The sequence below is a fragment of the Xiphophorus maculatus genome, chromosome 1, assembly GCF_002775205.1.
Source record: "Xiphophorus maculatus strain JP 163 A chromosome 1, X_maculatus-5.0-male, whole genome shotgun sequence".
NCBI lineage: Eukaryota > Metazoa > Chordata > Actinopteri > Cyprinodontiformes > Poeciliidae > Xiphophorus > Xiphophorus maculatus.
The window spans coordinates 6,589,535-6,603,938 of record NC_036443.1 but is presented as its reverse complement, the minus strand read 5'-3'; the positions used below and the strand labels follow the sequence as shown (position 1 = coordinate 6,603,938).

Below are 14,404 nucleotides of genomic sequence, written 5' to 3'. Positions count from 1 at the left end.
CAATCAAAGTGTGAGAAAATGGTGGGAGCCATTTGAAATGTAAGTAAGGTAAGAACTGGCAGTGCTTAAATCTGCTTGCTGTGTGTTCTTCCCACCGGGACGTGCGAAGTGTATTTACAAAGTCTTTGAGTGGAGCTCATGAACACACACACACATGCACCCCCCCACACGCTGTGTAAACACAGTGAACAGAAACTGTAACTTGCATGAAATGAAATAATACAAACCTTCCCTGCGTCTGTTGGCACATTGGGAATAATGTGTTGATCAATGTTGGAAACGCAGTTGCTGACCTGCATTTTGATGGATCGGTTGGTTTTGCCCCAGCTGTTGCATCTGTTCACACACACACACACACACACACACCCACGCCCACATACCCCTACACACACAAGAACCTCAATGCAGGTCCAAGATCGTGTTATGCCTGATATGGAACAGTGACAGGTAACAATGATAAGAGTTTTTCTTTAAATAAATAGTTAAAATGAACAAGAACAAACACAGAGGCATCGAGACACAGAGGCTGCATTGACCAGACCAGTGGACGTTGCTCTTTGTTGGCTCTTGGTACACGAAGGTGAATATGTAGGGAAGTTCCTAGGGGAAGTAGCAGAGTGGGACACTGTTGCCTTGCAGCAAGAAGATCCTGGGTTTGAAACCCAGACTGGGGCTTTTCTGCATGGAGTTTGCATCTTCACCTTGTACATAGGTGGGTTCTCTCCAGCTTCCTCTCACAGTCCAAAAACATGACTGTCTCATTCATTGGTCTCTATATATTTTCCTTAGGTAGGGGTGTGTGTGTGTGTGTGTGTGTGTGTTTGTCCCCTCTGTTTTTGCATTGCCTTGCAATGGACTGGTGACCTAAAATTTCTCATAAATACAGATTTATTGTAGTGACTCTCAGTTCAAGTTACATGTTATTTAAATATTAGCTTGTTAAGTTGATTTTATTTATTTAATTAATTTTTATTTATTTTTCTCGTGTTCTACCTATAACTAGGTAGAATTAATGACTATTTCATCTGGAAAATGTCATAACTTAAGCCTATCGCTCAAAGCACCAGGGTTTTTGTAGAGAAAATATCCAGATTTATAATATTCAGATTTCATTTAAAACCACAGATTTGTTTTTTTTTTTTTTGCGTGGCTTTAAAGGCTCCACGTCGAAGATGGTAAGAAATAAAGGCATCCTTTCTTTTTTTACCGCCATCTGCTCTGCAGTGTCGCCCGTCTGCTCTCGGCTCTCGCACACAGAGCCGTCGGCCGGTGGCCACGCTCAGCGCCTCGCTCCCGTTTCAGACTCTTCCTACTAAAGTAAAAGTGAGAGAGCTGAACATTGTTGTGGACTTGAAAGGCCTTGTCCACGGGCGACGCCCACACAACCTGACACGGCTTCAACAGTTTTGCAAGGAAGAACAAAAAGAAGTAAAACCGTTGTGTCCGGATGAGCAAGCTTGTGCTTCAATCCCAGCACAGACTTTTCACGCAGTCACTCATTTTATGCCAAACATTTCTATGATGTTGCCATTCTTTTGCAAAAGGCAGTTGTTGTTGTTTTTTTGTTTTTTTTTTACTTTGAAACTAAAACGAGGTGGAGGATTTGAAATATAAAAGTGTAATTATTTTTGATTGATTTGTAAAAGCAAAGTAAAAACATTCAAGAGGATGGCATTGTTTTTCATAGGCAGAGTGTTTTAATGTTTCATACAGTAAACATTGTCTTTGTACCGTGGAGCTTTCCGGTGTGTTGCTTAAACAAGAGCAATGGTGTCAGAATACCTGAAGAGTGCAACAGATTTATGGTAGCTTTGCTTTTATTTCAAGATGAAGGTAAAGGCTAATCAATTTACAACCATCATTAGCACATAGACAATAAAAAATAAATATTCACCATCACTTTTCTTTTTTTTTTTATAACCAAATAAATACCAAATATGCACAACTCCGCCTCCTTTTCTTTTACTGTATAGCAGTGTATTCAAAATAGTTTGGGGGAAATAAAAGGCAAAAGTACAGAAGCACAAAAATCTTTACAAAATTATTTAAAAACCTGTAGTTACAAAATTTTTGCACATAAAAAGATCCCAGTACATAAATAAACAATAAGATATAGAAAATAATTCATAGTTGATATCTTAAAATATTTCCTCTTTGTTCAGCCATGAAGGAAACGACCACTTGTCTCTTATTGTGTTGGAATATTTTCAAATCGGATTCTTGAAATAACTTAAAAAGCAGATAAATAATAATAAATAGCTAGAAATAATGCAGCAAATATGAGTAGTTAGTTATTCAACTAACAATTGCACAGGACACAAATAGTTACACAACAATAGCAAAATAAACCTACAAACTAGGTATTGGAGGTGCAACAACACTATTCTAATGTAGAGTACTATCAGATTTCTTGGGATATGGTAATAACTAAGAGTCACTTAAGCTCAGGCTATTTTCTGCTCTTTTTTTTAAATTTTGTTCTGCACACATTTCCTGGTTATGCACTTTGTCTTCCTGACTTAAAGTAACCTGTGGATGCCAGTGCGGTGACACACACTCGACATGCAGTCGTCTGTTCTGGCTCATACGTCATCCAACAACATGCTAAAAAAAAAAAAAACCCAACTAGTGGAGTTATTAAATAACCGAGTAAGAAGAATGATCACATACAATTATGTAAGAACTCAGAAGAAATGTGGCAGCTGCTTGTTTTGTCGTCGCCTTGCATCATACCTCTATGCCTTTTACTGCTTGACTGATGGACTCCAGCAGGGCCCGGGTGTCAGGGTTTTGGTAGCAGTCTTTATTGGTGAACATGTAGGTCAGAGTCTCCACGTAGTTATCAAAGTTCTGCTCGGATACTGGTTCCTGCTGAAAACACGAGTTCAGAAGTCAAGATTAGTAGTCAGGATTAATTCATCAATTTGTCGAGTTGATTTGGATAGTCAGTGTGGAGAGTTCATCCGTTCTCCATGCTGAGGTCTTGATGTAGGAGGTTGAAGAAGAGTCGGTGAGTTGAATTTATGAATTCCATTTATTAATACCAAAATACAGCTGGTTCATTCTGACATGCTGCCTTTAGGGGTTAGCAGGACAAAACGGCATCAAAGAAAAGTTTTCCATTCCCTTTGTTAGCCTCTATCTAATCTACGCCATAGAGAGGGCGTTCCCTAGCGTGTCATATCCTCTACCCTTAGCTTTGAGGGCGTTTCCTAACATGTCATAACCTTGAGCTTTAGCTTTGCAACTAGCTAAAAGAGATAGAAGGAAAAACACAGAATTATTTATTCCCAACATCAGACAGCCATGTAAGTCAGGCCCTAATTTATTTGATTAATTCACAATAAAAGGAATAAGTAAAGCACTGATGTTCCAAACAGCACTACACTGGTATGGAATAAACATAACTTCTCTCTAACAAAACAACAACAAAAATAATTCCACCTTCCAGTTAAAATACTTTAACAAACTCAGCAAGTAACACTTAACTGAGCTACCAGTAAAAATATGAGCGGCCCTGACTGTCCCTCTGAATGCTAAGCAGTTAAATTGTCCCGAGTCATCTCTGTGGAGACGCTGCTGCAAGCTTGGGATGCTGGAGGACAAACTCACTTCCTTCTCCCACCTCTCTCCAATTCCACAGTTTGTCTTGATCGCTTTGACCTGGGATCCAGTCCCTTTTCTTCCTCACTATTTCAGCAGAGCAGAAGGCTCTTCTTTCATGCGTCTAAACTTGTTTTCACTGGACTGATGCGTTTTCTTCACTCCTTGTGCTAAACAGTTTACCCGAATGTCGTTAAAGCAGCTCAAACTCCATTGTTCTACATGCGGTAAACCAAACTGAAATCACTTGTTTCTAAATGTTAGAAGCTACATGGATCAATATGACGCGCCTGTTTCACACGCCACAAAAAACCTTCGACTAGTAATCAATCTGCAAGCCTTTAAAGAGCTCACATATGTGTTGCTCTTTTGGAGGGAGGAGGTCCAAGATAGTAGAAAATGACCATCAATAATAATAAAAAATATAAATAATACTGTTGAAGATTAGATTTTTGTTATCTTAAAGTTGTTATTCTTTGATTTTATTTTAGTTTATATTCACAGTATTACCTGTTCTATTTACTACATTTCAGTTCCCAGCAACAGATTGTCAAATAAATGTGATGGAATCAATAAAATTTGAAACAAAAATCTCTGATTCTGGATGTAATGGATTTAAAGGGACGCTGGGAGGAGAGAGGATTCTTTTTATTGGCTTTACCTTTAATATTCCTTTGGCCGTGTAATGGGTTTCCTGGTCTCTGTTTGGAGTTAATATTCATTTTTGTTTGTTAAATAACACGGCACAATATTAAAGTTTAATCGTGGTCTTTTTTGTTGTTGTTGTTGTTGTCGTTGTTGTTTCGGTTTCATTGCATAAATATTGTCAGGAGTCCTGCTGCACTAATCTGTCCTTATCTGACATCTTTTGCCTGCACAATTTGTGGATCATCCAGCAGATAAATATCATCTGCACCACCATTACTGGTCCTTAGACCCGGGGCAGCCAGACACAACGGTACTGTGGCATAACGTTGTGCTGTAACTGTGAAGTAGTTTTCAGCTGTTCAAAAGTGGCATGCTGGAAGATATTTATCATCTATTTATTTATTAATCTTACAAACATTTGGCTAGAAATGGGTTTTTTTTTTTGTCATCGTTCTTGGGAGACAACTTGCACTCGCGAAAAGCAGGCGAGTAAGTAGTTAATAGTTTGTAAATGATCTTGCGAAAATCTGAACTGTGTTTTCGATCCCGTTTTTTCAAGGCTGTGTGTGAATATTTGTGCCACGCGCCTGAAAAGTTACAGCTCAACAAAGAAACCGCACCCATTTGTAGCCACAAACACACAGTGTTTTAGACCCAGCTGGATGCATTAAGCATGCGATGTACTGTAAAGATTTAGTTGCCTTCACACAGACGAACATATGATAGTTATACCTTTGATCACTGTGTGTATCCAGATTTATGCATCTTTTACATTTTCCAGACTTAATCGGGGTTTTGGAAACGGTATAAACTCTTCTCTGCCCTCTAAATGCTGTCGGTAAACCGTGTTCCCCACTGACAACATCTAACCGTTTCTTACAATTATTGTCCAGCCAAATCTCTACAACTGCACTGCATCCATAATGAGACATCCAAACAACTTTATCAGGTTTAGTTAAAGTTATTTTATTAAACAACTTTAACTAAAGCGGGTTTAGTTTTTCTCCAGGTTGCTTCACATCAGAAAAAAAATGTAATTTCTGAAAAGTCATGTTTGTGTCACAGATGCATTACAAACGCCATCAAAGTATTTGAAAGAAATCTCCTGCACATGCTGTTTAAAAAGTATCATGTCGTTGGATTGAAGTTTCTACATGTTTACACCCCGATAAAAAATAAAAAAAATAAAAAATCAACCTTTGTTTTATTAACCCTCTAAACACCAGGGAGAAAGTGTAATCTTAATTACAAAAAAAAAGGAAAAAAGAAATGATATGAATGTGCTTGTTTTATTTCTTTGTTTGAACCTTGAATCGACTCACCATGGTAGGCAGGCGGATGTTGGCCAGGCTGCGAATTAATACCTGACTCAGACCAGACAGCTCCAAGAACAAAGCTTCATTCTTCTCCTCTATCTGCTTGTTTTCCTCCTCCATGTTCTTTAGGTTCTTCTCCATGGAAGAAATCTGTAGCAGAAAGACAAAAGTTCTGCATTGGGTTAGGCTGAAAGACAGATTTCAAATGTTGAACCCGGGTTCTTTGATAGACATGTTTCCAAGTTTAAGTTGAGTATAATTATAGAGGCAGGTAAACTGCACCCAACAACTGCAGAGCGATCTGATCTGGTTACGTCTGAAAACGACAGAACTTGCGTTAACCTCACCTGAGTGTGCAAATTCATCATGTCAGCCTCCATCTCTGCGTTGCACTCATTCAGTTCACTGATGTCCTTGTTCAGCTGCTTGATGTCTTCATCATTATCCAGAACTGCTTGACAGAATCACACACGATGCGTAAACATATTATTTCTGCCTGTCATGTGTTGCAGTAATAGCTTCCTCTCTGCGATGGAGCTGCATGTTTTGGTATTGAATTTGGGTGAGGTTTGGGACGCGTTTAATCTCCAGCTGTTCCCAAAGTGAGGTTCTGAATTGACTGATTGATTTGATGACAAGATTCGGGTCATCAGAAGGGAATGCAGGAGGACGGAAAGGAAGTGGGTAAAGGACTGGCTTCACGTCTCATTTGAAGCACCAAAGGAAAGTAGGAATTGTCATTACAGAGCTGTAAATATTTCCATAACTAGTTATTTTTCCAGGATTATTAATGCCAACTTGTATGACTTTTATTATAGGAGCCATTTCTCTATTTGTTTGGTTAAATCTTAAAATTTTGATTATTTTCTTTTATTAATTTGCTTATTTTTTGGTTGATGGCTAATGAGTATATTTGTTTTTGTTTATAAGAATCAATTTGCTGGTTGGTAATTTATTTAATTAATTAATTTATCTTTATGTAGGACATGGGTGTTTCACGTATAATAGATATGTTTTAAGGAGCTCTGTGTGCACATGGGTGATCTTGTGATTTTTTGTCAGTCAGTCAGCCACTTAGTGGCCCGGTCCCAATATTTACACTGCACTCTATCACCCTCTATGAAATGTGTACTCAGTCGAAGTGAACATAAGGGTTTAAATACGCAGGTTACAAGCTTGCAAAAATGGGCAAAGTTTTAAAGTGAGGCCAGTTAGTGGGTGAGCAGGTGAGGCAATCAGGCAGTCAAGCAAATGCAAGACATAGATCAGGAGAGGCATCTTGGGAAATGTTGTACCATGTTGTTTGCCTACAAACTCAGAATAAACCAACAATGAAATGCATTTCTGAGGGTTTTTGGACCTTTTTTTGGTATTGTGTAAACCAGAAACCCACGGCGCATCGAGTGACTATTTGAGTTACATTCACTTTACACTTACACTTTGTTACACTTTGACTTTGATCGCCTTTAAGTCTTAAGTTTTCATGGACAAGTAGTCGCTACACTTGTGTTGTGTATAGAAGACTTTACTTGGTTTTAAATGTAAACATTTGCAACCATTACATAAGGTACATAACCATTTTGCTAACTTCTTTGTGGAATAAGTTAGACCTCAAATGTCAATAACCTGAACAAGCTAGGATCCTATTCAAGTTTGCGCGACCAACACAACACTGTAAGTTTGTGTCCTGTACCAGCTGTGTGGTTCCCCCTGTGACCTTCCTCCTCGACTGCTGCAAAACGTCCTTCCTACACTGGGCCCTTTTTTCCCCTTGCCTTTATTAAGAGCATCTGACATTGGGTCAAGCCACTGTTAAATAAAGGCCACCACAGCATATTTGGGGTTTGCAAGATCTTGTAAATATATTTCAGTTGACAGAAGGCCAAATTTGCAATTGTCCTTTTGTGTCTCTGAGAGTTTATCACTATACCCAGATTTTGGGCCAGCTCAGTACTGCTGAGTCGGCAGTGTGTTCTGACTCGATTGTTTTCCTCCTTTAGCCAGAAAATAATCTCTTCAGTTTTGTTCTCATCCGGCTGAAGAAAGCTGTGGTACCTCCTCGCTTTGGTTTGTTCTTAACGCTCGAATGGGTGTCATCTGTGTGTCATAGACAAACTCATTTTATATTCCACACATCACTGACCACGATAATTGCACTTTATTTACCAAAGAGCAAAGGAACGAGACCCAAAATGGAAAAAAACGGCAAATAGACTAGTAATAGAAATATGAATGTTTTTTTTTCTGATTATGCCTAAAATAATCTAAATAAAACATCATTACTGTGTTCATCTTACCGTCGCTCGCTCTGAACTTTGCTGTTATATATTCGTCTCCAGGAAGCTTGACTTTCTTCTTGCTGGCTGGAGCTCTCGGACAACCTGAGAGACTAAAGAAGATTCTTGTCATGATTTTTGTAGCTGGATCAATAGACTTTGGAGCCTCAAGGAAAAAAGAAATTACTTTATCAAAAAAAAAAGGTTTTTTTTAGTCATATCAGGACAAACTGATATGTCCTGATATGACTAAAAAGAGGGATGAATGATTGAAAGTAGCTAAGTAGTTCAGAATGACAGTGAGTTGACTACAGTGTTTGACATAACAGCTAAAATGCTCAGCCCAAGATGAAAAACTTTTCTTTTGCTTTTGGCTGTTTTTCTGTTATTCACTTATGTCAGTTTATGGTCTTATATTTTTTTTACATTTTATCTGTCTAATTTTAATCTATTTGATGCGTTTTTTTCTGCTTGTATGTTGTTTTTAACTTCGAACAAGGACTTTCAATTGTCTCTGGCTGAAGGATGCTGTATAAATAAAGTTTCCTTTGCCAGATTATTGCATCAGTGTGCACCTGCCACATCCACTGCATAGTTAAATTGAATCATTTTGGTGTAAGATAATTTTTTTGTCACACTGTTCTGTAAAATTAAAATTTTCACTGAAATGCCTGCTTGTTTATTCCTGTATGTTCTTGTGGGATGTGGCGTAGAGAAAGCAAAAAAAAAAAAAAAAAAAAAAAAGAAACAACAGTAACAAAAGACTGTGGTACTAATAGACCCGTTTAAAAATCAAAATGCATTTTTTAAAAGTTGTAAATACTGCAGAAATCTCGATTTCATAATGAGTACGTTTGTAAACTGTTTCACTTTTGTGCCATTAGAATAGTTACAAACATAATTCTTTAAAATCTACATTGGTCAATAAAGAGTAGTGTTCAACATCCAGCCACTCCACACATCCAAATGTACTTGGGCAAGACACCAAAACCAACATTTTCTACAAAAAGCAGGATACCTGCGGTGTGTCAAGAAACTGCCATTAGCATGACCAGAACCGTCACAGCCTGGTGTTGGGCAGGTCGGGCCTTCGGTCTTAAAGGCCTTCCAAGAGAAAGGAGTGCCATTTAGTAGACCTTCCCTCTGTCGCTTTGCTGCAAGTGGACAGCCATAGGCACTACGGTGGGTAGCATACTTTCCACTGATGTGTCCAAGACTGTCACAGCCAGGAACTGGACACCTGGAGATAAGCAGAAATCCTAATTTGACTAAATGCTTTCTTCATGTCCCATTCAATTTATTTTTTGGTGAACGCATGTCGGTAAGGTAAAATGTTTTAGAATTGCACAGAAACTACGGCCTTTGCACTTTGATCTGATTGTTATTTAAACTCGGTTATTGTATGCTGTCACTATCCTATGACACAAACGACTGTCCGGCCCACAACCACAACCGCATCGTTAATTTGCTGACGACACCTCGGTGATCGGACTCATCTCACAGGGTGATGAGGCAGAGAGAGTGTTCAGGCAATAACCTCACTCTGAACACCAAGAAAACCAAGGAGGTCACCATGTACTTCAGGAAGCTCAGCACCGACCCAGGTACTCTCTCTATACCACGGCGGGAGTGTGGAGAGGATCCACACCTTCAGGTTTCTTGGCGTCCTCATCTCCGCCGACATCTCCTGGACTAACTACATCGCAGCAGCTACACTTCCTGAGAATCCTCAAGAAGCACAAACTGAACTCCAAGCTGCTATTGACCTTCTACAGCTCATCCATTGACGGCCTGCTGACACACTGCATGCACTATGGTACGGCAGCTGCACTGTTGCATGCAGAGTGAGGCTTCAGAGGCTTGTTAAGATCATTCAGAGGATCGTTGGCTGGATGATTGGCTTCTATATTGCATTTTGGATTTGTACAACTGACTCTAGAGAAATCATACCTCATCAGTCATGAACCTCACTGCTACCTGCGGCGGTGAAAGTGAAAAGGCTCTATTGGATGTAGACCACAGCTAAGTTTGACTCTACAGTGTGTACTATTGAGGTAGAGGCTCTAGTCTGCAGAAACATTACAAGTGCTTTTACAAGCTGCTTTTTTTGGCGCCTAACTATAAAGTGTGGACAGCACAATCATGCAAAAATCATCAGCTGTTTGCTAATGTTTATTTGTCAATGTAACGTTGATCATTGAAGGAAGCGACCTTACCCAACCATAACATCCAATCCACTGTCTGAAGCTCACTGAAAGCCCCATCCAGAGGCCGGAAAATTGACAGAAAAAGGTGCAACCAAAGTAAAAAACAAAACAAAACACCAGCTTAGTGGTGTGGTACATGTAGTCCAGTGTAGGGGGAAATATTCAGACTTTTATAGTGGAGAAACTAAACAGCAGCTACACACACAAACAGTCCAACATACTTTTGATCAAAACTCAGCAGTTCATTTACAAGGGGCACTGGTTTGAAGAGAGAAAAGAGCGTACTTCTGACAGGGAGGACAGGCATTGTGAGCCATTTATGTCAAAATAAATAAACAAAAACAAAAGAGCTTCAGCGTCGTCAGATTTCATAATTCTAACATTTACTCTGCAGCCCTGCCTCGTCTCCCAACATCGTTATATTCACACAAACAAGCATGCTAGCATTGAACCTCAACAATGGACCAGAAAATGTAGTCAGATCGATGAATGTGACTGTTCTGATTGATACTTCAAACCCATGACGAGAACTGAAAAGCCTTTTCCATAAACAAGAAGAAATGATCAGCTGCCTTCGATTTAGAATTCTTATTTAATCCTAAATTGTTTTTAAATGTTTGCATTAGTTGAATGTCTTATTTTTGCCCGTCCCTAACTTCTTGTTTGAAAAGAAGTCCTAACAGCATTAAAGCTTTTCTTTCCTGTAGATGGTATTAACACAGCAGAATTTAAGATTCCACTGTGTTAATACAATATAATAATGAATTAACCAAGACAGAGTCTTGGCTTGGTATGTTTCAGGATAATCAGCCTTTAAGACAACTTAACGGTTCTGTCTACGGATGTTTTAGGAATGCTTTATAATTCTGTCCTCCCAGCACTATTCATGAACTGCCAGTCTAATAGAAAACAGAAACAGGAATGATGCTAAGATACAGTCACTTACCTCAGCAGCTCAGATTCTTCCTTGTCGTCTTTGCAAGGTGCTGATTTGACTCCTCCTTTCTTGGCCCGTGGACATCCAGACAAACTGGCAGAGTCGCACGCAAAAATGTCAACACTTTTGTAAAGTAAGGAGGCCGAATAATTAAAGTACAATTAATAATATTCGTTATTATTAAGATGCCACCTCATTAGGTGTCATAACTTTACTTATATGGATCAAAATGCAAACGTGAGGAGCTCCCACCTCCTGTGCGACGCGTAGTTTCCAGTGATGTGACCCGATCCATCACAGCCTGGAGTCGGACACCTGAGACACATGTAGGCAGGCTTTCAGCACACTTTCATTATTATTATTTTTAATTTTCCTCACTATGCACCTAATAGTTACTGCTGTATGCTTCCAGCTAGATATCCACCACCCTTATTTGCTGTTTTCATCTTTTAATCGAATTGAAGCATGGAGAAGAGAAAATGGACCAAGCCGTAGCTGCAGAGCTTTCAGTAAACTTGCTGAGGTTTCTAGTCAGGAAACAATTAACTCAATAAAACACACACATACTTCAGTTCAGCTGTGTGGGCAGCCATGAGGGTCCGAAGTGATTTATCAGCAAGAGGACAGCCTGACAGACTGAAAAAGTAGAAGGAGAGAGTCAGAAAACAGAAGTTAGAACAGAAGGAAAGAGCCGGAACACAAGCTCAACCAGAACGGAAGTCAAGTCAGAACTGGGTTGCACCCATAAGAAGAGATTTGATGCATTATCTACCTGAGCAGTGTAATTGTTAGAAAAATAAAAAAATATATGAATCACCATGTGCAGTGTAAACGATGTCGTCTGCTCCTGAAAAGGTGTGTACAAATTTCGAATTAAAAACTCACAAACTGCCTAAATTAGATAGAATACACAGGGACCAAATGACGCCACAGCGCTTCGTCGGTGGATGACGTAATCTTCAAATTACAAATTATGCATGTGGACAAAACTGTTAGAGCTGCTGAGACAACAAAGATCCTTGAATCCTTCAAATTGAAGAGAAGGTTAATATGAACGACAAACAAAGAGGCGGGACACAAAAATTACCCCCCAAAAAAAGAAAGAAAAAGAAAAGAGGACTGAATAGAGAGCCTTAAGTCGCTGCGACTGCATGCGCTGCTATGACAACCACAGGAACAATATCACAGATGTGTGGTCAGGGATGAAGAAGATCACAGGCTTCAAGCAAACGGAGGATCGGACAGATGAAAGTCTGGACAGAGCAAATGAGTTGAACACATTGTTCAATGGGTTCAGTTCTGGAACAAGCTCATCCCACCCTGCTTTGACCCACAGCTGTCAGACGCTCTGTCTTCCACCTCAGTCATGGACTCTTCTGCTTCTACAAGTTTGTCTTTGACCACATCAGGAGATGCTGCTGCTCCCTTTGCATCCCCCTCCCACTTTTCTGTATCTAGATGTCAGGTGAAAAGGCAAATGGAGAGGCTGGACCAGAACAAGGCTGAAGGTCTGGATGCTGTCAGCCCCAGAGTCCCAAAGGCCTGTGCAGAGCAGCTCTGTGGGATTCTGCAGCAGCTTGACCCAACGGAAGGTTCTGTTGTTGTGGAAGACATCCCGCTTGGTCCCGGTTCCGACTCACCCATCAGTCATTAATGACTACAGACTCGTTGCCCTGACATCCCACATCAGAAAGGTCCTGGGGAGACGCCTGTTAGCCCTCTTGAGTTAGCATACAAGCACATACCAGGACTCCCTGCAATTTGCTTGTTATGTCCAAGGAGTTGAAGATGCCATCATACATCTGCCTCAACAAACCCGCTGTCATCTGGACAGAGCAGGCAGCACTGTGACGATCATGTTCTTTGATTTCTCCAGTGCATTTAACACAATGCAGCCCGATCTGCTTTGTCAGAAACTCTAGAAGACACAGGATCTATGACTGAATGATAAACAGACCACAGATCATTAGACCACTGAAGGTCTGTGTGTCTAACCAGGTGGTCAGCAACACAGGAGCACCACAGGGCTCTGTACTCTCACCATTCCTATTCACTCTCTACACTTCAAACTTCCAGCACAAGTCCGACTTCTGTCATCTACAGAAATGCTCAGGTGACTCTGCAGTTATCGAATGTATCATGGACAAGAATCTGAGTACTGAGAGCTGGTTTTACCGCTTTGTCCGCCAGCTTGCTTATGTTTATAGATTCCAGGAGAAACAGGGTTAGATCAAACCCTATTCCCATCGCGTGAGAAGGAGTGGAAGTGAAAGTTTGTGGCTTAATTGCCACAAACTGTGCAAATTACATCTCTAGTAGGTTGGTGCAATGATGAATATGTTTCAAAATGGAAAAATCTGAAAATTGGTAGAAAGGATATGGAATTAAGAAAAGAAATAGTCCACAAAGGACTACTGGCATAAATAAGTTAAGTAGTTAGTTGGATTTTAAAACTAAAACTACAATTGAAACTAATAATTATAAATGAGAGAAAGAAACCAGGAGCTTGAATTGGTTTGCTTGGACCTCGAATTTATGATAAAGGGTTTAAGCTGCTAACAAAAAGACAAAATTTGGTCTAAACAACTAAGATCAATATTGATATTTATAGATGAGAGATTACTGTGAGAAAGAGATACAAACCAACATACTGTAAGTAAAATTGAGATAATTCAAAAAAATGACAAGGGGAAAAATGCGGACTGATGTCAGATAGGAAAACATCTACTATATTAAAGAAAAATGGCAAAAGGAACTTAAAGAACATAAAAGTGAAGAAATAAAACAGACAAACAATAACGTATGGAATATCCAGAACATGTGGGACAATCTATTTGGGGAGTCTTACACACGACATACTACAAAAAGAAGACAGATAGACAAATACCTGGTAAAAATATTGCCTTCAGCAAGTCAGAAATCCATTACAAGATTATGATATAAAAAGGAAGCGATTGTGGAGTAATGGCTGTGCATTATGGAGGAGATATCTGTGATGAAAAAACTCACATATAAACTGAGATTGCAAGTGGGTCAATTTGTTGGAAAATGGAAAATATTTAATGACTATAGAACCAAGGAAGACACCACTGTCACAACCGGACAATATGGACATTAATGTTGAACAATAGTATTAGCATGTAAACGTGTTGATACCTCTCCACTGTATCTGTTCAGAGTAAAGTACAGTGAAAAACAAAAAATAAATAAACTTAGAAATAAACTTGACAAGCTCCCCAATGGAGGGCAAAAAGCTGGTTTTGGCTGTCGAGCTGCTAATGCGCTAAATCTTAAATGAATGTATAAAAGAAAAGAGACGCAGCGCTTTGCTACGAATTGTTAATAATACAACAAGAGAGCAATGTCAGGAAAAAGTTTGAATTTAAAAAATAAAATAATGAGAGAGAGAAGAAGCAG

General features: G+C 39.4%; 1 protein-coding gene across 10 annotated transcripts in view; it reads right to left on the bottom strand.

Annotated features, from left to right (window-relative positions):
- Window positions 1-1,718: 1,718 nt before the first annotated feature.
- Window positions 1,719-14,404, bottom strand: part of LOC102225286 (myelin transcription factor 1-like) — a 30,708-nt gene continuing 18,022 nt past the window's right edge. For 9 of the 10 annotated variants that reach the window (XM_023332099.1, XM_023332105.1, XM_014471302.2 and 6 more), the window contains 8 exons: window positions 11,555-11,623; window positions 11,240-11,302; window positions 10,997-11,080; window positions 8,862-9,083; window positions 7,865-7,956; window positions 5,915-6,018; window positions 5,574-5,717; window positions 1,719-2,871 (listed from right to left, as the gene is read on the bottom strand). In XM_023332099.1, the coding sequence (XP_023187867.1) occupies window positions 2,728-2,871; window positions 5,574-5,717; window positions 5,915-6,018; window positions 7,865-7,956; window positions 8,862-9,083; window positions 10,997-11,080; window positions 11,240-11,302; window positions 11,555-11,623 (922 nt within the window). In that variant the 3' untranslated portion in view covers window positions 1,719-2,727. The remainder of the gene's footprint in view (window positions 2,872-5,573; window positions 5,718-5,914; window positions 6,019-7,864; window positions 7,957-8,861; window positions 9,084-10,996; window positions 11,081-11,239; window positions 11,303-11,554; window positions 11,624-14,404) is intronic. The other variant, XM_023332117.1, reaches the window with a different exon arrangement.